Source organism: Drosophila bipectinata, chromosome 2R (genome assembly GCF_030179905.1).
Source record: "Drosophila bipectinata strain 14024-0381.07 chromosome 2R, DbipHiC1v2, whole genome shotgun sequence".
Taxonomy (NCBI): domain Eukaryota; kingdom Metazoa; phylum Arthropoda; class Insecta; order Diptera; family Drosophilidae; genus Drosophila; species Drosophila bipectinata.
Genome location: NC_091737.1, coordinates 5473278 through 5500267, shown reverse-complemented (window position 1 = coordinate 5500267; position 26990 = coordinate 5473278). Strand labels below are relative to the sequence as shown.

Sequence of the window (26990 nt, the reverse complement as noted above, 5' to 3'; positions counted from 1 at the left end):
ATGTTTCCGCAATTTGTTTTTTTGCTCATCACGAATCCGGAGTCAAAATTTTCCCATCACGTCAAGTTTTCGAAAAAATCGTGTTTGGAAATTGAATCTTGATTTGTGATCTTTAAAACAAGACCCAGGATATTTTTGCATGCGCCATTAGGGCAGGGGCCTGTTTATACAGTCCAACCTCTCAATACCGGCGGTCAAGGGCTGTTAGGGGAGCATTACTATGTACTGTTATTCGACTGAATAAACACTTTTAAATATCACAAATAAAGCTTTAATTTCCAATATTACTCTATTTTGCAGCACGTCAGAATTTTGAGGTACAATGTTACAAAAATGAACAAAAACGAATTTTTTTTCACTTTTCAAACTTGGCGTGATGGGAAAATTTTGTCTCCGTTTTCCTGATCAGCACAAAAAACCGTTCAGAAACTTTTTATCCCATCTTATTCGCAGCTCAAAACAGGAAACTTGCAGAACAGTAATATTAGTTAGGTTTCGAAAAGATTTAAACCATTTTCCTAAGTCTTTTACAATGCAACTTTTTCAGTTTTTTCGATAGCACAAATGGGGACTACTATTATTTTGACCGCAGCTGTATATCCGTAATTAATTGCAATGGTATTTCATTTTCGGCTCCGCCCGAAGTTAGCTTTAATTTCTTGTTTTTAATCTAAAGTTGTTCAAACGCTTAATTTTTTTTTTAGTTTTATTAATAACATATTTTTTTTACCTAAATAATATTTTAAATTTATCATTCTTTACATTTTTCATTATTTAGGGGATACACTAGGAATAACTCTCTATGGTCAAGCTGCTGAATTTGCTCCCTTAAAAATTTAAAAACATCATCGGTGTCACCAATTTTTTCCGGGTTTTTTAGTTTAGAGTCTAAATTATAATAATAATTTTCTACTCGTCTGACTGCAATCCAATGTCGCCTTCGCAAAGGTAATTTTATATTACCGATTTTGCAATCGGAGGGTATGTTCAAAATGAAGCCAACAATTCCGTCAAGATTTATGCATGACGGGTCGTTTCGTTTGTCAAACCAAACGGCATCGTAGTTTTTTATTTTTAATGCAGCAATAATAACATTCACATCGTAGTTTCCAAGACCAATAATAGATCGATGAGGATTTATCCATTCTGTGGGACTTAAGTTACAACAAATATTGTCCAGATCAGTTTTACTGTATAATTGGTTACCTGTGAAATATTTAAAAATATTTATTTAAATAAAAGTTAATAGGCATTCTAAAATATAAACACAAAAAACAATTACTATGTCTGATGTCTGGATCAGGACAAAGAAGAAAGGAAAGCTAACTTCGGTCGGGGCTGAAGTCGATATACCCTTGTAGTTAAAACCGGATATATATCGATGTATATCGATATATATAATCATAATATAACCAATTTATAAAAAATAAAGCTAAAACAAAGTACCAAGCTTCTATCTTCAAAAATAAAAAAGTTGGTATTTTTACCAAATACAATTTCCGATCGTTCAGTTATCTGGCAGATCCTTATGAAATTTGGTTGGTTGGATCAACTGACCAAAAATATAATCTTTTTCTAAGTCTTAGCTTTCTATCTTTCTATCAGACAGACGGATGGATGGACATGCTCATATCAACTCAGGAGGTGATCCTGATCAAGAATATATATACTTTATAGGGTCGGAGATGTCTAGCCTCTGCAAGGGTATAAAAATAGAAAAAATCAGGTTCATGATCTATTAAGAGTAAACCTGTGTAGGTCTTACTCTCACATCATTTGGGGGATGAAAAGCTAATTGAATGAGTGAAAGTTAGAGGTTGAATTTTTTCATATTTCATATTTATTTGTTATAAATATAATTTTTTGAATGTCCCCCATTTGTGACATTTGTTTCATATTTTATATTCATTTGGTATACATGAAATTGTTCGAATTGTTTCGTATTTCATATTATAAATCTGGAGGCTTTTAAGTAAAAGGCACCCGACAGTGGCTTTAAAGGATGGTCCGGAGGGATTGACGCGATGTAGAAGCAGAGCTACCATTAACTGCCCTGGCAATCTTTGGGGGACAATCTCAAATGGGGGACATCATCTACTACGAGCTGCTTACCTATGGCCAAAAGATCAGTTCAGTCTTTTACTGCTAGCAACTTGATCGCTTAAGGGGAGGTTCTTTTGGATTTTTCCAAAAATTAAGCAAACTTTGAGAATGGATTGCCGGAAAATGAAAAGACATACGAACTTAAGCTTTTGAACTTTTGATTCGTTGTTTATTAACGATTAAAAAAAATATTCAATATTCAGGAAATTCAAAATGGCGGATCTCGTCGACCTCTATTTTTCTGCTTTGTCGAGTGTCGGGCCGCTGGTAGTGAACTTAAATTAGAAATGTATATATTTTATTAAAACTGATAGAATTTCCTATGCCTTATAACTAACGACAATTAATTTTGGTGAAAATAAACCAGTTTCATGGACGTTTAAAAAAAAAATTAAAATTTTTTCTCTTATTTTTTACTTTGATCTCGTTTAAAAATTATATAAAAACAATTTTTTATGTCAATTTTAGGTATAAGGCATACAAAAAAGTATGTACTTTTTGGCCAATAGGGAATCAAGCTTCTATAAGAGGGGCATTATAAAGCATCTCGCTGAAAACTCGCCATCGAACAAAACGGCGCATATTTGACTTCAATCGCATTATTATAGCAAACTTTATGAACAATTCAAAATTTAATAAAAATACTGGAAGACTCTTTTGACAACCTTATACGTATATACATACAGAAGCAGACAATGAAATCCGGACATTAAAATTTTATTTTAATGCCAATGCATTATTTAATGCCCAAGACACCGCAAAAAAACCCAAGCCCCCTCCAATCTATATCAGGGAGAAAAGCTCGAGTTCCCTGGTCAACCGAATTGCGGCGTTGATCGGGAACGATGACAACTTTCATGTTGTCCCGCTTATCAAAGGGAACAGCCATGAAACAAAGGTGCAAACCATGACTGAAGAGCACTTCCGCATCGTGTCCAAATATCTGGACAATGCTCAGAAAAACTATTACACGTAAAAGCAGGAAGTGGTAGTGGTAGAATCCGATGTTACCGCCGCGGAAATAAAAACCGCCCTTAAAGAAAGGGGCTTTGCCGCCAAGAACGTTATTAACATTCTAAATAAAGATAAAAAGCCTGCAAATCCTTTGGATCGGAGAATCACAGTTGAAGAGCCACATAAACGCAACGGTCCAGTGCACACTTCGGACTGTCTATGTAGTCTGCAGGGACGCCCACAACTACACCCACTGCACTACAAACAAGGACAGTATCGTGAAGAAATGTGGAAACTGCGGAGGCAACCATACGGAAAACTATAGTGGATATGGTATATGGTGTACAAGGAGTTAAAGAGTCGCATGCGTCAAGCGAGCGCAACGCGTAACCAAAATCCACAGAATGTGTACATTGCGTCAAAAACTACGCCAGACGTCTTCTTCGCCAAAGCTGCGAGACCCACTAAACACCATGTTCTACGATCTGGAAGGGAAATTCCAATTCAGCCCAATTTACAAAGCGCTCAACAGGCCCCAGAACAGTCACACAGCCCAACGGAAACTATGATGCTTACCCTCCAAAAAAGTATGATGGATCTTATGTCATTCATGAAAACGACCATGCAAACACTTGTTCAAAACCAGAACATGGTGTTACAGCTGCTCGAAGCACAACAGTCTAAATAATCTATGTAGGCTCTACAAATATCAATGTGGAACGCCAATGGTGTCTCACGGCATAAATTAAAATTGTCACAATTCTTGACCGAAAACCATATTGACATTATGCTACGGGGTGATACGCATCTTACAAGCAAATACAACTTTCAAATAAGAGGCTATACAATCTACCGCACAGATCATTCAGATGGGAAAGTCCACGGCGGAACTGGAGTTCTAATCAGAGAACGAATTAAACACCATTTTCACAAAAGGTTTGCAACAAACTTCTTGCAGGCCACATCGATACAAATTCAGTCAAGCAACGGAATCCTTTCAATCGCTGCCGTTTACTGCCCTTCTCGTTTCTCAATCTCGGAAGGACAATTTATGGACTTCTACAATTCACTTGGGGATCGATTTATAGCCGCAGGAGACTACAACGCGAAACATACCAAATACATACATACCTACAACGCAGCCGAACCAAATACATGGTGCGCTTATTGAACTTAAGAAAGGGTCACTTCGAATGTCAGCGTTCAGTCTGATGATAAGTAAGTTTAAATACGTAGATTTAAGATTTTCATGTATCATCTTTCGTGTAAGAGAAATATGAAAAAAAAACATTTTTGAAACGGAACTTATTGGAGTAACACCTATTTAGTATTGGGGCTTCTCTTAACAGTAGGCTTATAAGTCTTTACGACGTGGAGATTGTGTGGTCTTTTTCAGGCTTTGCTATCATTATTATAGTGACTTTTTTCATCTCACTGTAAAGTGGCCAAGTTTTACGATGGAAAAAAAAAGCTGGGTGATAGTGCAAACGGCGCAAATCTGAAAATGCTCTCTCAACAGATACTTGAGTGGTCGGGGTAGACTACATGTGCAAGCGCACTCAAGTTTGGGAATATTAGGCTTAAATTTGTATAAAAATGTAGCATACCGTCTTTGAATGGTAAACTAAGAATAACCGAATTTTCTTGGGGTAGCAAGCCTGAAATGTTAGAAAAATCAAAATTTGTGGGCGCTGGCTTCAAAACAAAATCGCACGCACACATGCACCCGTGTATGTGAATATGTGACACGCATACATACAAGGATCAATCGATGTCAGAACAACCTTCTTCATCGCGCTCCTTTCAGAGACTGAAAAACAGAAAGCATTCAATGGGAATATGAGCGTAAGAAGGAGAGTAAGATCTCACTCTGGGGCCTGTCGCATGAAATTTTTGCTTCCATTTTCGTTTTATGAAATGAGATATAAGCATGCCCGTCTGTGTGTCTGTCCGACTGTCTGTTTCTACCAGGGACCGTAAATAATGATTATAAAAAAAATAAAAATCAGAATATAGAATATAAAATATAAAATAATATTAAATAATTAATTAATTAATTATAAAAATAATCATAAAACTAAAATTTTTTAAAAATTGAAACAACCGCCCACTAATAAAATCGAACCCAGGACCCCAAGGATAAGAAGCGCGCGCTTTCCATCTAGGCTACTCTCCAAGTTGATTTAATGGTACTTAAAATTGATTTTGAAGTAAGCGCGAGAATCCATACCAAAAACAGAGCTGAAAAGTAAAGATAGCAGAAGATATTTCTAATCTCTTTGCTCTCACACTGTTGCGATTACGTTTCAAACTTTCATCGTTCACTTTCAAACAATGATGTTACGTTCTAAAAATATAATTCTCTCTTTCACTCTCTCATCTGCCAGCCGTTTGTCGTGGAAGCCGCTCTCAAATGTTTTCATTTTTACAGTAGCCGTCATGCCGTAAAGATTTTACAGCGCGATTCACTACGAACTGAGACGATGTTAAAGTGATTAAACATTTTGTATTTTCTTGATTGGTTTACAAATTTTGGAAAACACTTTAAAACAATTAATAAATAATAATATAAATAGATTTAAAATAAAAAAAAGTGGATGTCCCCGAGTCAGATTTGAACTCGTTTTACTCTGCACATCAGCCAAGCACTCTACCACTCGGCTATCCCTCATTTGTTGTCGCGCGAAAATTTTCTCAAACTTAACTTGTTCCAGCGGGATCTATGTAATTTATATTCATTGATTTTTTTCCAGCCATGGAAATTAGTTTTCGCATTTCTGTCTAAACTTTTGTGCACTCCATTTTATGAAATTAAAATTTTTACATGCAACATTTAAAACAATCATTGTTACCAGTGGCATTCCCATGTAAATTTCTGGTACTTGGTGGTGAAAATTTTTCTTATACCCTAGCAGAGGATATTATTATTTTGGTCAAAAGTGTGCAACGCAGCAACACCCTATAAGTCTTTACCAGGATCACCTCCTTATGTTGATATGAGCATGTCCGTCTGTCTGTCTGCTTCTACGCGAACTGGTCTCTCAGTTTTAAAGCTATCGACTTGAAAAATTGCACACAGCCTTCTTTCCTTTGCACGCAGTACATAAGTCGTAACGGCCGGGATCGGCCAACTATATCCTATAGCTGCCATATAACTGATTAATCGCAAATGATATAACTTTGGTCTTTTTAGAGTTAGAGAGTTCGCATGAGAGTTTGAGTTAGAAATATTGCATGTGTGCTAGTTTTGCACAAGGATCGGCCGACTCTATTTTATAGCTGCCATATAACTGAACAATCGAAAATGACGCAACTTTCGTGTGTTTGAAGATCTTCGTACAGGTTCTATTTTTTGTCAGTTTGTGATCCGACCAACCACAAACTAATAGACAATCTAGACAAATTTTTTTACGTTGGGAAGAATAAAAACGGGATGTTTGCCATCAATCGACGCATATTCAAAATTAGAATGTTGCTTAAGAATATATTTTATATAAATATATATTATTGCTATAATTAATATTCATTCAGCATAAACGCACACAGAACATTTTTAATTCTTCGGCTTTATATAGTTTTGACGAGCACGCATGCGTTTTGTCAACAGTGGACTGCCGTCCACAGTGATATTCTAATTTCAGTATATGTACATATGTATGTATATGTAAATATGTATTTCTGGGACGGCAGTACACAAGGTGGCGAACCACACTTTATAAAGACGAAGAATTAAAAACTTTGATCTGAATGAATGATATATGTACATATATCAAAACCCTATCCCGTGGGGCTGGAAATTACTCTGGCCGGTCTCTGCCTGCATATCGACACTGTCAACACTGTAACACAGGACACAGAATTCTACCCGCCAATACCACTCAGCCCTAAAAGACGCATCAATCACCGGAGAGATACGGTGATCAGCCCTGAATTGCAAGCCCAGCATGCACTGAGCCCAGCAAGGCTGCCCTGAATTTTGTACTGAAATTTTTAAAAAATGTCCTCTTGCCCCTGAATCCATTTTCAGGACTGATTTCGGATTCGATTCAGAAATGAAAATATATTTGAAAGCAGAGGTGAAACAAGCCTGTAATCAGGACTGAAAGAAAGGCTAAATCATTCATGGTCCAGAATCATTAAAAAAATGTGAAATTCCACTTTTTGAGGGATAGTAATTCATAGTTTTTTTAAAAAAAGGTTAAGTTTTAAAAACTTTTTTTTAAACATTTTTTTAAAGATATATGTATGTATCAGAGAACGGCACGGGTGACAATTTTCGACACCCTATGCATACCCATAAAAATTTGTGTGCGAGTACCACTCGCCACACAAAACAAAAAAGGCAATAACGACACACACAATTTTTGGATGAGTACAAAGTGTCTATTGCCTTTCTTGCACTCATGATTTTGTGCCTATTGCCTTTCTTGAACTCATGATTTTGTGCCTATTGCCTTTCTTCCACCCATGATTTTGTGCCTACATATGTGTCTTGAGACGCAAAACACCCGAGTGTTTTTCGGTCGCTTGTTCGGATCATACCAACCACCCTAAAAAAAAGGGGAAAGATTTTGTCCTTTTCCTTTTCTTTCCTTTCTGTCCTTTTCTAACTACCTAAGCGTCTAGACTTCGTGTCCGGGTTCCTAGAACCCTTTCCTACAATCGTTTTATGATCTTTTTTTGTGCCTTTCTTCCCATCCGTTTTTTGTGTGTGCCTGCGATCCACCCGTCCGTTTTTTGTTTGTGCCTGCGATCCACCCACAAGAAACTTACTGGGTAAAAAAAGGCAAGCACCCGAAATCATGGGTGTTTCCAGACACCTGAAGTTTCGTGCATGGTAAATACTCATGCACAAAACTTCGTGCATGAAAGACACTCGGGTGCCTAAAATACCCGGTGTTTTTCGTGCCACTCATTGTGCGAGTGGCAAGTTGCCGTTCTCTGGTATGTATACTATACATTGTATAGTGAACAACATTTACCAAATGTCTTAAATTTAATTCAAATGTTACTGGCATGTAATTAAATTCAAAAGTGGTACTGACAGGTAACGACATGAACTTCAGTACTGCAGGGTACATATTCGAAATTCGAACACAAAGGTGTAAGTAAAACATGTGAATTTTTTTTGCGGCCACCACTGATACATATGTATGTATGTATATTCCAATCGAAATGTATTGATTCAGTTATTTCTTTAATGCACAATTGCAAAGCTTACTTGACAAACCTTGAAAAAGATTATTAAGTGTATGCAGCGCACATAGCTGCATAACCTGCTTTTCATGATAAATTTCAGGAATTTTCATAATTGAATAAACTCAATTCACTTTTGTGTTTGAAGCAAAATACGTGTTTACATTGTATGTACGTATGTACATACACAAATATTTTTTATTTCTGTTTAGGTCTTTGTGCACGTTGCACGATTCGACATAAATTTCATTAATACAGTATTTTACAAATAATTTAGAATTCTAAAAGCTTTGGTATTTGGTATTTATAAGCGTACAGCCACACACAAATTTGGTCACATGATATATTCACCTGACAAGTTTTTGAGTTCCAGATTTTTTCAGCAAAGGAGAGAATTCAGCAGCTGACAACTAAGTATTTTAATTTCTTTGTTGAGGAAAACAATAAAAAAGCGACACTATGAAAATCTGTGGTCCAAAATTATCCCTCTGCGGTCTGATTATATCAGTATGGGGCATTGTTCAATTGGTGAGTAGTCCATTAAAGAGCCACAAGGTTTTCGTTTTTCATCCAATAAAATTTTTATAATATTTAGGTGCTGATGGGCCTGTTCTTTTACATCAATAGTGTGGCTCTTATTGAGGACTTGCCTCTTGAAGAGGAGTACCATACTTTGGAAGAGTTTTATACAGCAGCAAACAGAGCCTACAATCAGGTATGTCTATTCTATTACTTAGTAAGCTTACATTTTTTTTTAAAGATTTTCTATTTGGTACATATACATACATACATGTAATAAAAAGATCAACTTTTAATCAAACCCTGCATAAATGCAAATGTATAAGTACATGTAACCAATCATTCATATGTATGTTATAAATACATAAGGTGATAAATATCCAGTGCAAGATTAGTTACTTTTTCTAGATTATTTTTTGCATATCAGTAATAAGTGATTTTTTCACATTTATTTTGGATCCTGTTTTTTTTAATTATTTTAAGAAATTATTCATGTTGAATCACATCAAACAAAAAAAAATAAATTAAAAATATTTAAAACATAGATTACGTAAAGGGGTCATAAAATTGAAAATAAGGTTTATAATTTGTTTTCCCATTGATTTAAAAAATACCTATTACCTTATTTTCAGAATGCCTATAACTGCTGGATTGCAGCATGCATCTATGTGCTGACGTTGTTACTTTCGGCTCAACAGTTCTATATGAATAGCAGAGTAACTGCTAATTAAAAATTTAAAACTTTTTATGGTTTCAGTGTGAAGCCTAATTGCTAGTTTATTATTGTTTTATAAACTAGTTGTCAATAGTATTAAATGGCTTAATTAAACATTTTTGTTAATCTTTTTTTTCCCAAAGTCTCTCAAATCTTTTCCATTGTTAAATAATTTAATGAAATTTATGTTTGAAAAAATGTGTTTTTGTTCAGCTTTAAACTACATTCCGCAACATGTTATGAAGTCTATATCATAGTATGCCTATTATTGAATTTTACCCAAGTTAAAAAAGCATAATTTCGAAATAAAGTGAGTGCAAAGTGGGCGTGTCGAATGTATATCTCTAAATATCCTATAATTACTATAGACTAGTCGGCATAATTATTTGGACGAACTTACTTAAATGCAAACTTAAAACTTTAGCAACAATTTAACATAAAGTTATTTTCATGTTGTAGCATAAGTATTTTCACAAGTACCTTTTAATATTAATAATGAAGTTAACCAAACATTTTTTTAAAGACCAAAAAAAAAAACTTACTTTTAGCACTTTGGTTTCTTAGGATTTTTCTTGGGTGTCAATAACTTTGTAGGTACGTCGCAGTACTGAACCGACAAGCATTGTCGTTTCATCGATTCATCGATCTAGTGCAGGGACCGTAAATAATGATTATGAGTAAAAAAAAATTGAAGCCCAAAACAGTCTCCAAAAAAATTGAAAAAAATTGTCATAAGTTAAATTTTTATGGCAAATTCGAAAACAAGATAAATTTTTTTTTCAATTTTTTTCAATTACTAAAATAAAATCAAAATAATAATGCCGATTGTAATAGTCACTACAATTATACACTATAAGCCTGCGGTAAATGTATTTTAACAGAACGTATATTTTTTTTTTATGTTGGTTCAATATTGGATTCATGTTTCAAGACCATGCCATGGTAAGATTAAAGCATAATTGACGAGCTATATCTCTCAAGGCCCAAACATACTATGGATTATACATCATCACCCGAATATAAAGCTGTAAGCAATGCGTTAATAAGAATGGTCGTTTCCATAATCCCATAATGTTCCCATAATTCTTACTTAACAAGAAAGGACGCCTACAGGAGAGTCTCCCTTTACTATATGAGGTCTGAACCAAAAATAAATATTTTTGCATACCTACTTATTTTTTTAACTGGCGCTGTAAAAAGTTTTCAGTATTGGGTCCAGTAGGGTGTGTGAAAAATTAAAAAAAAACAAGAAAGGAAAGCTAACTTCGGGCGGAGCCGAAGTTTATATACCCTTGCAGTTAAAACCGGATATATATCGCAAACATCGGATATAGTTGGCCGATCCTTATGGGAATAGGAATATATACTCCAATTTATTACAATACAAAATCTAAAAAAAGTCCCGAACTTCTATCTTCAAAAATACGAAAGTTGATATTTCTACCAAATACCATTTCCGATCGTTCAGTTATATGGCAGCTATAGGATATAGTCGGCCGATCCTAATGAAATTTGGTAGGTTGGATCAACTGACCAAAAATAGAGTCTGTACTAAATTCCAGCTTTCTATCTTCAAAAACACGAAAGTTGGGTCATTTCCGATCGTTCAGTTATATGACAGCTATAGGATATAGTCGGCCGATCCTTATGAAATTTGGCATGTCGTATTATTTTGCCAAAAATAGCTCTCACCTAAAATTTGAACTCTCTAACTTTAAAAATACCAAAGTTATACCATTTCCGATCAATCAGTTATATGGCAGCTATAGGATATAGTCGGCCGATCCGGGCCGTTCCGACTTATATACTGCGTGCAAAGGAAAGAAGGGTGTGTGCAAAGTTTCAAGACGATAGCTTTAAAACTGAGAGACTAGTTTGCGTAGAAACAGACAGACGGACAGACAGACAGACGGACAGACGGACAGACGGACATGCTCATATCAACTCAGGAGGTGATCCTGATCAAGAATATATATACTTTATAGGGTCGGAGATGTCTCCTTCACTGCGTTGCACACTTTTGGACAAAATTATAATACCCTCTGCAAGGGTATAAAAACGATCGGCGTGGGTAGTAAAGGAGGGGTGGTTCCATGTACCATGTACCACGTACCCTGAATCAGATAGCTTTATCTTTTAAAACAAAAATAAAATCTAGTATTAGCAGATTAGAACATTTGGTCGCAGTCATAAAATTCTTGAATTCATGAGTTTATTCATTTTAATAAGATACATGGTAAAAATAGTAGGTAACGAGCGGCTTAGTGTCCATGCCCAAGTAAGGTGCGAGCCCCATTGAGTACTTAATTTTTTTTAGGGGTCGACAGCGCTGTATTATGCATTTGACACCACAAAGTAGCAAACTTTGCCCTCTTCCGAGCACACTAAACCAGAGGTCGGCACGGCCCTATCTTCCTAGGCACGGGCATAGGAAATTTCTCTGCCCGAGCTCTGCCACACACACACAGTATAAATGTGTGAAACGTCATGCTCACAGCCTACTTTCTGCTATTCGTTACTAACACTAATGCGGTAAAATCATATCAATGTATTGGGGTGCCGACCACTGCACTAAACCGAACATGGACACTCGTAGCTGCGCGAACAAAAGTCAAGAACTGAGTCAAACGAATCCCCTTCTTTTTTGCAAGGCTCAGAACTCGTGCAAGTCGGTGTTTCGATTCGGCTAACGAGGCGGAGAATAGAGAATGAAGATCGGAATTCCGGCTTATATACTGCGTGCAAAGGTGTGTGGTGTGTGTGAGAAGAAAGGTGTGTGCAAAACTTGAAGTCGATAGATTTAAAACAGAGAGACTAGTTCGATCAAGAATATATATACTTGATAGCGGGGGGTCCCAAGCTCAGCATACGGCAGAGCATACTCCAATACAGTGGTGGGCACGAAATCTAACGGTCGGAGCCGCAGTTCGACCAAACAACAAATTACAACAACAACCACCACCCTCGCGATGGTTGCCGTCGCGTTGTGCGCAAACGGACCCTTAATAATTGTTGTTGCAAACTCGGGACCGCGGGGTCGGGCCCGCTACCTGCTTCAAAATTTGTGTAGCATTGTTTTTGTAAATCTTCACGGCTCACTGACCGCGCGACTCGATCGTCTGGCCCGATTTGCTGGCGCCAAAAATTACGAATAACGGGGGGAGCCTTGAGAGCCCGTGGAGCCATAGGCTTGCCCACCCCTGCTCCAATACCAATGCCAAAAATCACCAATCCATTGGAACGAGAAATTTTTTTGCAAGTCATGTCCGTTATACTGAAAAAAATTATAGTACCATTTTCAATGGAAAAAAGTAATAAAAAATTATTAACGAAATAAAAAATTAAAAACTAATAAAATAATAAAAGAAATTCATAGCTCTGATGTAAGCCATTCTGTTTGGGATCTCAACCAAAAGTGATTTTTTGCAGTAAAAACTTTTCGACAATATAAAAACGAAATGCTTTTGTATTAATACTAAAATTTGTTGTTGTTTAGCTCGGCAACAATCAATGAGAGTAGCAAAAAATGAAAAATTTTTTTTTTATTTTGGCCTTATACACCCTCTATATGGGTATTAAGACCGCATAATTTATCAAAAAGTTTATCGAGGATTTACATTAGGGCCATTTCTTCGACTAGCATTCCAGTACGAGCCTGATGTTGAATATTCTGCTTATTCCAAAGTGATTATTGGTACTTTGGAAAAAGAATGCCTGTATTGTCATGCATTTAAATTAGTGGGGCGCAAAACGCACGCATGTTTAAAATTTAAGTGTATGCGTAGCAGAAAAAAACAATGAGAGCAGAGCATTCACTGAGCGAAAAAAACGTGTTTTTTTTTTAATGTTTCGTTAATTTAAAAGTTTGATTGGGCACTAAAATTGTGTTTTGTTTTAAAGAAAGCTTTTCAAGCAACATTTCTAAAAAAAACTGAAAAACTACGCTTATAAATCTAATCTAATCGAAATTCCTATATATATTTTTTTATGAAGAAAACTTGTATCAACCCAATTTCTGAGAAAATTGAGAGAAAATGAGAGAGCTTCTAAAAAAATTTGAGAGTACTTACACTGTCAGTGTGCCGGCAGGCTGCGACAGAATTTCCGACCCTATGCACGCGTGCTATGGAAAATAGAGTTTGCCCACCACTGAATTATATTTAAAAATGAGCCAGTGGGAATATTTTGCTCATCAGGAAAAGTAAAAGTACACGAATTGGAAACACCACCTGAACCATTGGACGCCATACTTCTTGGTACAGATCCAGATTCTGCCCGGTTCCTTTAAGTCAATTTTTAAATGACATCGCTTCCAAATGATATCGTTTTTTGTCATCACATCGTGAACTACAGTACGATACTGTAGAAATGACAGGCATTATTAGTCGCAATGTTCCATTACTGAATGACGAACAAAAAATTATTAACGACCGCATTATGCTCGCAGATGCGGCAGGACACGGAAATTTTTTTTTTTTTTTGATACACCAGGTGGAATTGCCAAAACATTCCTAATTTTGCGACTTCTTGCCTAGTTACGGTTAAAAAAATGGCATCGCATTGGCCATTGCAGCAACTATATTACATTGAGGCAGAACAGCTCATTCAGCACTTAAGCTACTATTGAACATTCAAAATAATCAAGATGCAGGGTGCAACAAAAAAAAAACATCCGTCGATAGGCATAGTGCTGAAACAATGTAAAATAATTATTTATTATGAATGCACTATGGCACGTAAACATTTATGGATATAAAACACAATGATAAACTATTTGGCGCCTCTTTGTTGATCCTTTCAGACAAACTCTTCTCATTATTCCACGTTCAACGTACGCTAATTAAATTAATGCGTGCTTAAAATCATCGGGATTTTGAAAAAAAGTACAACTAACCAAGAATATGCGCGTTTAAATGCTTCGGGATCCATCCGCCGGTTTTTTTTTTTAAACAACTGTTAGTTGTTTTTTTTTATACCCTTGCAGAGGGTATTATAATTTTGTCCAAAAGTGTGCAACGCAGTGAAGGAGACATCTCCGACCCTATAAAGTATATATATTCTTGATCAGGATCACCTCCTGAGTTGATATGAGCATGTCCGTCTGTCCGTCTGTCCGTCTGTCTGTCTGTCTGTCCGTTTCTACGCGAACTAGTCTCTCAGTTTTGAAGCTATCGTCTTGAAACTTTGCACACACCCTTCTTTCCTTTGCACGCAGTATATAAGTCGGAACGGCCCGGATCGGCCGACTATATCCTATAGCTGCCATATAACTGATTGATCGGAAATGGTATAACTTTGGTGTTTTTAGAGTTAGAGAGTTCAAATTTGACACGAGAGCTATTTTTGGCAAACAATTACGACATGCCAAATTTCATAAGGATCGGCCGACTATATCTTATAGCTGCCATATAACTGAACGATCGGAAATGACCCAACTTTCGTGTTTTTGAAGATAGAAAGCTGAAACTTGGTACAGATTATATTTTTGGCCTGTTGATCCAACTTACCAAATTTCATTAGGATCGGCCGACTATATCCTATAGCTGCCATATAACTGAACTATCGGAAATGGTACTTGGTAGAAATACCAACTTTCGTATTTTTGAAGATAGAAGCTTGGGACTTTTTTTAGATTTTTTATTTTAGTTAATTAGTTTTAATATGATGTAATCATAAGGATCGGCCAACTATATCCGATGTTTGCGATATATATCCGGTTTTAACTGCAAGGGTATATAAACTTCGGCTCCGCCCGAAGTTAGCTTTGCTTTCTTGTTTAATCAATGGAAATGTTGCTGTACGTGAAAATACTGGAAAATATTTATTAACCAAAACTTCGGGTGGAACTGAAGTTGATATACCCTTGCAGTTAAAACCGGATATACATGTCGGAGAATTTAAGTCCTCTCCACGTCGACTCTCATCAGTCGCTTGATCGCTAGCTTGCTGCTCCTCCATTTCAAGTCCTGTATGATTCTGCGAGTTGCTCAAAGCCGCCACTTCCTCAACAGTCCTCAACTGGACAACACGCTAAAGCTCGGGACGAATATAAGTAACGAGTAAAAATTAGAAAGACCAGATCCAGCAACACAACAATGCCACACACGGCTTCGCAACTGAGTCCCCATCATACCAGAAATGGTATATCCTTGCACGACCTATGGTCACACCATAGAGTCTCGGTCTAACGAGAGACTGAATTGTCTCTTCTCCGACACGGCCATCCTGACATATACACGTCCCCGTGTCTATAATAAACATCTGAATTTCATTCTATAATTGAAAAAAAAAAAAAAATCTAAAAAAATCTTTATAATTTTAATGTCAAATTCGTAAAATGTTCCTTAACATATCTTGACTAAACTTACAAGCCAACTTTTAAATTCCTCGCCAAACACATGACTTTACCAATTCATTAATCTTATTACTCGTCCATCGTCCATAACTTGGCTTCACGAATTCATCAAACACATCACTCGTCCGTCGCCCAACACTTGGCTTCACGAATTCATCAGACACATCACTCGTCCATCGCCCAACTTTGGCTTCACGAATTCATCAAACACATTACTCGTCCATCGCCCAACACTTGGCTCTACGAATTCATAAAACACATCACTCGTCCATCGCCCAACACTTGGCTTCACGAATTCATCAAACACATTCCTAAAGCAACACTCGATCATCGCCAATCACATGGCTTCACGAATTCTCTTTTTCAACAGGCTTTTCCAACTGACTTTGTTTATTGTAACTTACATCAAGCTTTTCTTGAATTTTCACATCCGGTAACTTTCGCAAACTTTCGTGTGTGGGTACTTGTAACGTCTATTGTTCTGTGTAGACTTTAAAACGTGTCGATCACCCTCCAATACCTCGACCACCAAAAAGGGTCCTCTGAACTTAGGATCTAGTTTCGTTTGCTGTCTCTCGGTGTTCTTAAGCAGCACAAAGTCCCCCACACAGAACTTTATTACTTTAGCCACATTTTTATCAAATTTTGTCTTCTCATATCTAGCGGCCTCCTCCATTTTCATAGCAGCGAACTCCCTACATTTAATCTTGTCAATTTCAGCTTCGGTATCACTAATAGGTATCAACCCTAGTGGTCGCCCAACTTTTCCAATCAAAAGTTCTAAAGGACTACACTTAGTGCTATGATTAACTGTACAGTTAAGAGCTAACTGCACATCCCCTAGTGCATCCTGCCACGATCTAGAGCTTGTCTTAACAGCTGTCAAAAGATTCTTCAGGGTACTCATGACTCTTTCAACTTGACCATTGCAATTAGATGTAATTGTATTTTTTGGCTAGAACAAAATTGCACAAACTTTGTGCCCGTGAAGCTGCGCCCCTGATCGGCAATTAAACGTGTTGGCACGCCAAATCGAAGATTCATTGCGTTTATACAAGCATTGGCATCCAAGGAAAAGGTGTGAAATAGATAAACGTATTTTGTAAAAGCGTCTATTTGTACAATGATGTATTTTTTACGATCGCTTTTTCCGCTAAATTTTCCTGATATATCTATGTGAAGTGTGCCAAGGAATGCTTATTTTTGGAATTGGGTGTAATTCTATTTGAGGTTTTCCTGACGTACCCTTAGAAACTCTACATGTAATGCAGTTTTCCACAAATCTTCGAACATATTTTCCCATACCCGAAAACCAGTAATGATCGTACACTTTATCCAGTGTTTGCTCCCAAACTAGATGCATGATAGACTCATGTACCTGATTTATAACTGACCAGCAAAAAGTACGAGGAACTACAGGTAAACAACGAGTTTTTGAATTCCTTTGAATGTTTCTATACAAGAGATTTGATCTAATTTCATAAGTGACAACTAAGCCAGTGGTAAATCGTCATTCTAAGGTTAATGTCTCAACTCCTCAACAGTCTGTCTCTAGCCTGAATTGCCAAGAATAATTACTCGAGTCGATAGATAGCAATTTGAAAAAATTTGAAGACCCTTGAAACCTTGAAAGAGTCCTTGAAACTTTGAAAGCTCAACACCGTTACATATGGCACTGCGCCAGCCCCATTCCTGGCCATAAGGTTTTTCAGCTTGAATAAATCCGTGAAAAATACATTCCCTCGAGCTGCCGAAGTTATTGGGTTCGACTTTTACGTCGACGACACGTTAACGGTTGCTTGTTGCATTGAGAAGCTAAAGACAATTAATTTGGAAGTAACTCAGGGTCTTCGAAACGCTGGGTTTGAATTTAGCAAGTGGTTTTCAAACTCGCTTGAAGTTACTGTATCCGAGAGCACTGTTAAGCCAATAACACTTTCGAACTCAGAGCTGACTAAAGCATTACAAATTACTTGGGTTTTTAAAAATGATATATTTTAATTTGAAATTGATGCTTCAGTCATGGGTCAAAGCTTGGCTTATTAAGCGCCATACTTATAAAAGGAAAGATCCTATTGCATTATCTTTATTTAAATAAGCTAGATTGCATTTGGAAATAGCGTGGAACAAAATACAGATTAAAGAACCTAAATTACTTCAGACTTAATGGTCTTTAGCTCCTCAACGCAACCAGCACCCATAAACATGTCGCCGATGTAAAAGTCAGAGCCATAAACTTCAGAAACTGTGGGAATGAATTTTTAATCGGACTCAACCTATACTCAAAATAAAATTAACTCTAAGATTTGGAAATTCGCCATATTTTTAACGGCACCGCACCATAAAATTTAGGGTAAATTTCTAAAATTAATGGCATTTCGTTTCTAAAATCTAGGGCAAATCGCCTTAAAAATAAGAAAAAAATTTCTAAAATATAAACAAAAAATCTGACCCCTTGAAAAAAACTCGTTAATTCGTAAAAATTCCATACATTTTGGTCCCCTCGTTAATTCGAAGTACTTGGCGCAACGCAAAGAATATTGAACCTCTTATAAATCGTAATTTTGTTTCGTAACCTCTTATAAATCGTAATACGATGCGAAATTTTTTGTAGTTAAAGCACCGTTAGATTTTTCAGACAGCTATGCCGCCTTTATGTCGCTATGCATTATAAACTTTGTGTTTCTCTCACTGTTTTCGTTTAGTTTGCTGTTAACAATTATTGTTACCAAAAATTACCAATTATTTTAAAGCTTGAATTTTTGTTTTTTATAATTTAATGTTTCTGCTTAATTGTTTAATTTTTTATTATTACAATTTAATGTTATTGTTTAATTTTCCCCTCATTTGAAAAATTTACATACTTATAATGTTTGTTTCATTTTAATAAAGATAAATACATATGTAAACATAATGTGAAATGTAAAAACTTCGTTTATTCGCCTCTTTCATTTTTGAGCCCCGTTCAATAGAAATCTCAATAAATCGAATTCCCGTCTAATTCGTAAAAAAAAGTGATCCCCTTGCCATTTCGAATTATCGGGACTCGACTGTACTAGAAATTTTATTTATACATTTTACATTACATATTATATCTTACATTTAAATATTTTTACATTATTTTTACATTTTTACATTTCCTTTGATAGCTCTCTTCAGTTCTTACTTTTACATAAGACTTTATGGTATATAATAAATTTGACCCTCGAATCTTGAATTGTATACTTGACTTTTAAATTTCCAGTAGCACCACGTTTTCCCCTTTTGGTGGGGACTAGAATAGCGCGAATCATGTGCGTCCTTTTTATCTGTGGAAAAATCACGTCAATTAATATTGCGATATAAATGTATCAATTTACTATTTAATCGTGAAGATTGTAAAACATGTTTTAAGGTAGTGTAATTATTGCGTTTTTACCTTCGCTTTGTTGAAGGAATGTTTTTAGTAAGATAAGACTTTGGACTTTCTTTTAATGAAATAAGAGAACAAATTGCCACAATCTAAAAATTTATTTAATAAATGCATTTGACACGAGAGCTATTTTTGGCAAACAATTACGACATGCCAAATTTCATAAGGATCGGCCGACTATATCTTATAGCTGCCATATAACTGAACGATCGGAAATGACCCAACTTTCGTGTTTTTGAAGATAGAAAGCTGAAACTTGGTACAGATTATATTTTTGGCCTGTTGATCCAACTTACCAAATTTCATTAGGATCGGCCGACTATATCCTATAGCTGCCATATAACTGAACTATCGGAAATGGTACTTGGTAGAAATACCAACTTTCGTATTTTTGAAGATAGAAGCTTGGGACTTTTTTTAGATTTTTTATTTTAGTTAATTAGTTTTAATATGATGTAATCATAAGGATCGGCCAACTATATCCGATGTTTGCGATATATATCCGGTTTTAACTGCAAGGGTATATAAACTTCGGCTCCGCCCGAAGTTAGCTTTGCTTTCTTGTTTAATCAATGGAAATGTTGCTGTACGTGAAAATACTGGAAAATATTTATTAACCAAAACTTCGGGTGGAACTGAAGTTGATATACCCTTGCAGTTAAAACCGGATATACATGTCGGAGAATTTAAGTCCTCTCCACGTCGACTCTCATCAGTCGCTTGATCGCTAGCTTGCTGCTCCTCCATTTCAAGTCCTGTATGATTCTGCGAGTTGCTCAAAGCCGCCACTTCCTCAACAGTCCTCAACTGGACAACACGCTAAAGCTCGGGACGAATATAAGTAACGAGTAAAAATTAGAAAGACCAGATCCAGCAACACAACAATGCCACACACGGCTTCGCAACTGAGTCCCCATCATACCAGAAATGGTATATCCTTGCACGACCTATGGTCACACCATAGAGTCTCGGTCTAACGAGAGACTGAATTGTCTCTTCTCCGACACGGCCATCCTGACATATACACGTCCCCGTGTCTATAATAAACATCTGAATTTCATTCTATAATTGAAAAAAAAAAAAAATCTAAAAAAATCTTTATAATTTTAATGTCAAATTCGTAAAATGTTCCTTAACATATCTTGACTAAACTTACAAGCCAACTTTTAAATTCCTCGCCAAACACATGACTTTACCAATTCATTAATCTTATTACTCGTCCATCGCCCATAACTTGGCTTCACGAATTCATCAAACACATCACTCGTCCGTCGCCCAACACTTGGCTTCACGAATTCATCAGACACATCACTCGTCCATCGCCCAACTTTGGCTTCACGAATTCATCAAACACATTACTCGTCCATCGCCCAACACTTGGCTCTACGAATTCATAAAACACATCACTCGTCCATCGCCCAACACTTGGCTTCACGAATTCATCAAACACATTCCTAAAGCAACACTCGATCATCGCCAATCACATGGCTTCACGAATTCTCTTTTTCAACAGGCTTTTCCAACTGACTTTGTTTATTGTAACTTACATCAAGCTTTTCTTGAATTTTCACATCCGGTAACTTTCGCAAACTTTCGTGTGTGGGTACTTGTAACGTCTATTGTTCTGTGTAGACTTTAAAACGTGTCGATCACCCTCCAATACCTCGACCACCAAAAAGGGTCCTCTGAACTTAGGATCTAGTTTCGTTTGCTGTCTCTCGGTGTTCTTAAGCAGCACAAAGTCCCCCACACAGAACTTTATTACTTTAGCCACATTTTTATCAAATTTTGTCTTCTCATATCTAGCGGCCTCCTCCATTTTCATAGCAGCGAACTCCCTACATTTAATCTTGTCAATTTCAGCTTCGGTATCACTAATAGGTATCAACCCTAGTGGTCGCCCAACTTTTCCAATCAAAAGTTCTAAAGGACTACACTTAGTGCTATGATTAACTGTACAGTTAAGAGCTAACTGCACATCCCCTAGTGCATCCTGCCACGATCTAGAGCTTGTCTTAACAGCTGTCAAAAGATTCTTCAGGGTACTCATGACTCTTTCAACTTGACCATTGCAATTAGATGTAATTGTATTTTTTGGCTAGAACAAAATTGCACAAACTTTGTGCCCGTGAAGCTGCGCCCCTGATCGGCAATTAAACGTGTTGGCACGCCAAATCGAAGATTCATTGCGTTTATACAAGCATTGGCATCCAAGGAAAAGGTGTGAAATAGATAAACGTATTTTGTAAAAGCGTCTATTTGTACAATGATGTATTTTTTACGATCGCTTTTTCCGCTAAATTTTCCTGATATATCTATGTGAAGTGTGCCAAGGAATGCTTATTTTTGGAATTGGGTGTAATTCTATTTGAGGTTTTCCTGACGTACCCTTAGAAACTCTACATGTAATGCAGTTTTCCACAAATCTTCGAACATATTTTGCCATACCCGAAAACCAGTAATGATCGTACACTTTATCCAGTGTTTGCTCCCAAACTAGATGCATGATAGACTCATGTACCTGATTTATAACTGACCAGCAAAAAGTACGAGGAACTACAGGTAAACAACGAGTTTTTGAATTCCTTTGAATGTTTCTATACAAGAGATTTGATCTAATTTCATAAGTGACAACTAAGCCAGTGGTAAATCGTCATTCTAAGGTTAATGTCTCAACTCCTCAACAGTCTGTCTCTAGCCTGAATTGCCAAGAATAATTACTCGAGTCGATAGATAGCAATTTGAAAAAATTTGAAGACCCTTGAAACCTTGAAAGAGTCCTTGAAACTTTGAAAGCTCAACACCGTTACATATGGCACTGCGCCAGCCCCATTCCTGGCCATAAGGTTTTTCAGCTTGAATAAATCCGTGAAAAATACATTCCCTCGAGCTGCCGAAGTTATTGGGTTCGACTTTTACGTCGACGACACGTTAACGGTTGCTTGTTGCATTGAGAAGCTAAAGACAATTAATTTGGAAGTAACTCAGGGTCTTCGAAACGCTGGGTTTGAATTTAGCAAGTGGTTTTCAAACTCGCTTGAAGTTACTGTATCCGAGAGCACTGTTAAGCCAATAACACTTTCGAACTCAGAGCTGACTAAAGCATTACAAATTACTTGGGTTTTTAAAAATGATATATTTTAATTTGAAATTGATGCTTCAGTCATGGGTCAAAGCTTGGCTTATTAAGCGCCATACTTATAAAAGGAAAGATCCTATTGCATTATCTTTATTTAAATAAGCTAGATTGCATTTGGAAATAGCGTGGAACAAAATACAGATTAAAGAACCTAAATTACTTCAGACTTAATGGTCTTTAGCTCCTCAACGCAACCAGCACCCATAAACATGTCGCCGATGTAAAAGTCAGAGCCATAAACTTCAGAAACTGTGGGAATGAATTTTTAATCGGACTCAACCTATACTCAAAATAAAATTAACTCTAAGATTTGGAAATTCGCCATATTTTTAACGGCACCGCACCATAAAATTTAGGGTAAATTTCTAAAATTAATGGCATTTCGTTTCTAAAATCTAGGGCAAATCGCCTTAAAAATAAGAAAAAAATTTCTAAAATATAAACAAAAAATCTGACCCCTTGAAAAAAACTCGTTAATTCGTAAAAATTCCATACATTTTGGTCCCCTCGTTAATTCGAAGTACTTGGCGCAACGCAAAGAATATTGAACCTCTTATAAATCGTAATTTTGTTTCGTAACCTCTTATAAATCGTAATACGATGCGAAATTTTTTGTAGTTAAAGCACCGTTAGATTTTTCAGACAGCTATGCCGCCTTTATGTCGCTATGCATTATAAACTTTGTGTTTCTCTCACTGTTTTCGTTTAGTTTGCTGTTAACAATTATTGTTACCAAAAATTACCAATTATTTTAAAGCTTGAATTTTTGTTTTTTATAATTTAATGTTTCTGCTTAATTGTTTAATTTTTTATTATTACAATTTAATGTTATTGTTTAATTTTCCCCTCATTTGAAAAATTTACATACTTATAATGTTTGTTTCATTTTAATAAAGATAAATACATATGTAAACATAATGTGAAATGTAAAAACTTCGTTTATTCGCCTCTTTCATTTTTGAGCCCCGTTCAATAGAAATCTCAATAAATCGAATTCCCGTCTAATTCGTAAAAAAAAGTGATCCCCTTGCCATTTCGAATTATCGGGACTCGACTGTACTAGAAATTTTATTTATACATTTTACATTACATATTATATCTTACATTTAAATATTTTTACATTATTTTTACATTTTTACATTTCCTTTGATAGCTCTCTTCAGTTCTTACTTTTACATAAGACTTTATGGTATATAATAAATTTGACCCTCGAATCTTGAATTGTATACTTGACTTTTAAATTTCCAGTAGCACCACGTTTTCCCCTTTTGGTGGGGACTAGAATAGCGCGAATCATGTGCGTCCTTTTTATCTGTGGAAAAATCACGTCAATTAATATTGCGATATAAATGTATCAATTTACTATTTAATCGTGAAGATTGTAAAACATGTTTTAAGGTAGTGTAATTATTGCGTTTTTACCTTCGCTTTGTTGAAGGAATGTTTTTAGTAAGATAAGACTTTGGACTTTCTTTTAATGAAATAAGAGAACAAATTGCCACAATCTAAAAATTTATTTAATAAATGCATTAAATTAGTAAAGTTTTTAGTAACTTACCAGCGAAAAAAGAAACAAAGGCTTCTCAGTTTATATTTTTCAGCAAGGAATCCATTTGCACTTGTTAAATAAACTTGTAATGTCAACATCTTAGAGATGAGTACTCCATTGTTTGTGCGATATTTGATGGTTCAAATATCGTTACATTATTTCTTAACATGATTTTTTATTTTTTATATATAAAATATAATATAGATCAGTCTGCATTTATCTGCCCGTGCTCTGCCACACACCCAGTGCATGATACAATTATATAATTGTATCATGACCCAGTGTAAGTGGGTGAAACTTCATGCTCACAGCCTGCTTTCTGCGATACTAATACTAATGCGTTAAAATCATATCAATGTATACCCAATGCCGACCACTGACAGAGATACAATTCGCGAAAAAAACGTATTTTTTTATTTCATTTTTCGTTAATTCAAAAGTTGGAATGGGCACTAAAATTGAGTATTTTATTTTAAAAAAAGCTTTGCTAGCAACATCGCTCTTCAGAATTTCCTACTCTATACTCGCGTGCTATGTAAAATGAGAGTTTGCCCACCACTGATCTAGGGTTACCTAAATTAAAGGGTAACACCATAGTGTGGAGTTACAAGAACATATTACAGGGACATATGACCTAAATAAATTAATATTCTTTAATAAATTCCAAAAAATTTGTTTAATTCGGATCTCAATATAATCTTCTCTCAAGCGACCAAAAACTGCGTTTCGCTACCTCGAAAAAGTTTTTCAAAATGCTTGGATCCAACTTAAATGGATGTCTGGCTTGAAATCGACCTGAAGGCAGTAAAACAGTGATCTTCTGATATTGTTCCTCACACAACTCTTCTTCAGGAGACAAAAGTTTTTTTGAAGTCGGTTCCTGTTCCAACGACTAGAATTTTTTAAAATTGCTCTCTATCGACTTGGCAACTTTTCTTGGCAATTCAGGCTAAAGACTGGCTGTTGAGGAGTTTAGGAATAAGCCTTATATTTTCCCGATACTGTCCTTTTTTTCTTTGAGGTCTTTCAGAATTTTTGGAAAAAGGCTTGTGCATCAATTAGAGCATTAGCTAGCATTCCTGCATTCATTATAAAGCTTAGAGGACAAGACGACCGAAGGTCATGCTGTGCGTATGTCGAACTACAAAGGCTAAGGAATAGAGGACTGAAGTTTTTAGCCCTTCTATTAGAAATTTTAAAATTAAAGCTTCTTAGTAAATGTAGATAGTTATGTAAAAAAACCACACCGAGCATTGTCCAACGATTAGTTAAGCTTGATCAGTTTAGTAGTAGGTGTCTGCTATTATATGATGGAAGATAAAGATTTGTATCCCAGTTAAGACCTTTAAGTGAAAAAGTTAAGAAATTCTTTTGTACTGATTCTATGCGGTCCTGATGTACTCCATATTGGCGACTCCACCCATATGAAACGTACTCCAATATCAGACGGACCAAAAAAATTAAAAGGTTTTAGTTATTTAGGGGTCGTTAAAGTCTTTTGACCACCTTTTAATGAAACCAAGGACTCCTTTAGCCTTTTTAGCCATTGTGGAAATATGGTCGGCAAATTTGAGTTTGGTGTCTAATAGGACAACTAGATCATTAACCTGAATTAATTTCTCTAAGGCAATCCCATTGAGAGTATACTTAGCCTGCAGAGGGCAAGAACTATAAAAAAACATAAGCTTGCATTTTGATTCATTAAGTATTAAATCATTAGCTTAGCACTATTTTTTGAAAAATTTCAAGATCGGTTTGAAGATTGCATTTGGCAGAGATGGATTTGTTTTAAAGACAAAGCTTAACATCATTTGCATACATAAGAACTATAGAGTTCGTTAAAGCAGGGGTCAAGTCATTTATAAAAAGAGTAATTAATAACGTGTCAACATGATTTCCTTGAGGCACGCCAGATGTAGCACGAACCAAGCGAGAATGTATATTTTTAAATAAGACTCTTTGTGTTCTTCCATGTACCATAAGTAGCTGAAGATCCGTTTCAAATCCCTTACGAGCTATCTATGACAAATGATGTAAACTTTAATAAGGTCGTGGTGGTTGAGAGACGCTTTATAAAGCCATGCTGATAAGGAGAGATGATCGAAGAGAAACACCTTTGGGTGTTTCAAATGAGGAGTAATTAATTTTTCAAATAACTTTGGAATTGCTGATAATTTAAAGATTCCTCTGTAGTTAGCAGCATCCGACTTGCTTCCTTTTTTATGTAAGGGAATTATTGAGGATTCCAAATATAAATTGAAAAGTCTATGAAGAGGTTTGCACATAGCCCTAGCACAGTATTTTATCACTTTACCTCGTAATCCATCGGGGCGTGGCGAACCAACTGTTTTGACCCCTATTAAATCAGATAATAAGTTATTCTCGGAGAGAAACGGACAGAAAATAAAATTTGCGATTGAAAGTTGTATGTGTAAGATCAGCCTCATCATTTTAGGCGAAGAATAAGTTATTTGAAATAATTTTGCGAATAGATCGGCAATGGCCTGATCAGAGGTTACAGATAAATTATCAAACGTAAGCAGAGGCGGAAAAGATACATTTTTACTCCTGGCGTTAACAAAGTTATAATACTGCTTCGGATCCTGAGTAAATTGTATCCGGCAGCGGCGAATAAATTTCCTGTAACATTCAGCGTTATGCACGGTAAAATGCTGAGCTTCTGACCGAGCTAAAGAACAAATCTAGAAAAATCTATACTACTGCAAGTTTTTTTGTATTTAAAAAAATGTTGTATTTAAAAGTCAAAAAATGTATTTAAGGGGTTATATACAGTTGTACCGTTCAAAAAAATGAAATTTTATCTGTTTTTTTTGACACCATAGAAAATATTTATTAAAAATGTTTTACTGACGTTGTTTAGTACATGTTTCTGGGTTTGTTGTTGTAGCCGAATTCCAAGATCGTCTTTTTTCGATGGTGTCTTGCGGTGGACATCATATCCCGAGAATGGTTCATCCAAAATCAAAAATTCAAAAAAATTTCGTTAGTATATTGTATTGCCTAGTCCGTGAACGAAGGATTTGTAAA

General features: G+C 35.9%; 2 protein-coding genes and 2 long non-coding RNA genes across 5 annotated transcripts; 1 reads left to right on the top strand and 3 right to left on the bottom strand.

Annotated features, from left to right (window-relative positions):
- Positions 1-688: 688 nt before the first annotated feature.
- On the bottom strand, positions 689-8493 carry LOC108119312 (josephin-like protein). The gene is made up of 2 exons (XM_017232462.3): positions 8288-8493; positions 689-1206 (listed from the first exon to the last, which is right to left on the bottom strand). Exons 1-2 carry the CDS (start codon positions 8364-8366, stop codon positions 752-754), a joined length of 534 nt encoding a protein of 177 aa, XP_017087951.1. The 5' UTR covers positions 8367-8493; the 3' UTR covers positions 689-751.
- Positions 8494-8571: 78 nt separating this feature from the next.
- RNASEK (Ribonuclease kappa) lies at positions 8572-10658 on the top strand. 2 transcript variants are annotated; one of them, XM_070278532.1, is made up of 3 exons: positions 8572-8781; positions 8849-8968; positions 10419-10658. In XM_070278532.1, exons 1-3 carry the CDS (start codon positions 8713-8715, stop codon positions 10431-10433), a joined length of 204 nt encoding a protein of 67 aa, XP_070134633.1. In that variant the 5' UTR covers positions 8572-8712; the 3' UTR covers positions 10434-10658. The 2 variants fall into 2 exon arrangements, with proteins under 2 accessions (XP_070134633.1, XP_017087952.1); XM_017232463.3 differs by lacking the exon at positions 10419-10658 and adding an exon at positions 9405-9826 and having other exon boundaries at positions 8574-8781.
- Positions 10659-18888: 8230 nt separating this feature from the next.
- LOC138926155 (uncharacterized) lies at positions 18889-19364 on the bottom strand. The gene is made up of 2 exons (XR_011442523.1): positions 19261-19364; positions 18889-19150 (listed from the first exon to the last, which is right to left on the bottom strand). It is a non-coding gene; the product is annotated as an uncharacterized lncRNA (long non-coding RNA).
- A 4079-nt stretch (positions 19365-23443) lies between these two features.
- Positions 23444-24237, bottom strand: LOC138926149 (uncharacterized). The gene is made up of 2 exons (XR_011442515.1): positions 23952-24237; positions 23444-23705 (listed from the first exon to the last, which is right to left on the bottom strand). It is a non-coding gene; the product is annotated as an uncharacterized lncRNA (long non-coding RNA).
- Between the last annotated feature and the right edge of the window lie 2753 nt (positions 24238-26990).

Coding starts and splice junctions, on each gene's coding strand:
- LOC108119312 (XM_017232462.3), bottom strand. CDS start 8,366: ATGAAAATTCCTGAAATTTATCATGAAAAGCAGGTTATGCAGCTATGT. Junction 1,207..8,287: donor ACTTAATAATCTTTTTCAAG/GTTTGTCAAGTA, acceptor AATATTTCACAG/GTAACCAATTATACAGTAAA.
- RNASEK (XM_017232463.3), top strand. CDS start 8,713: ATGAAAATCTGTGGTCCAAAATTATCCCTCTGCGGTCTGATTATATCA. Junction 8,782..8,848: donor TATGGGGCATTGTTCAATTG/GTGAGTAGTCCA, acceptor TATAATATTTAG/GTGCTGATGGGCCTGTTCTT. Junction 8,969..9,404: donor CAAACAGAGCCTACAATCAG/GTATGTCTATTC, acceptor CCTTATTTTCAG/AATGCCTATAACTGCTGGAT.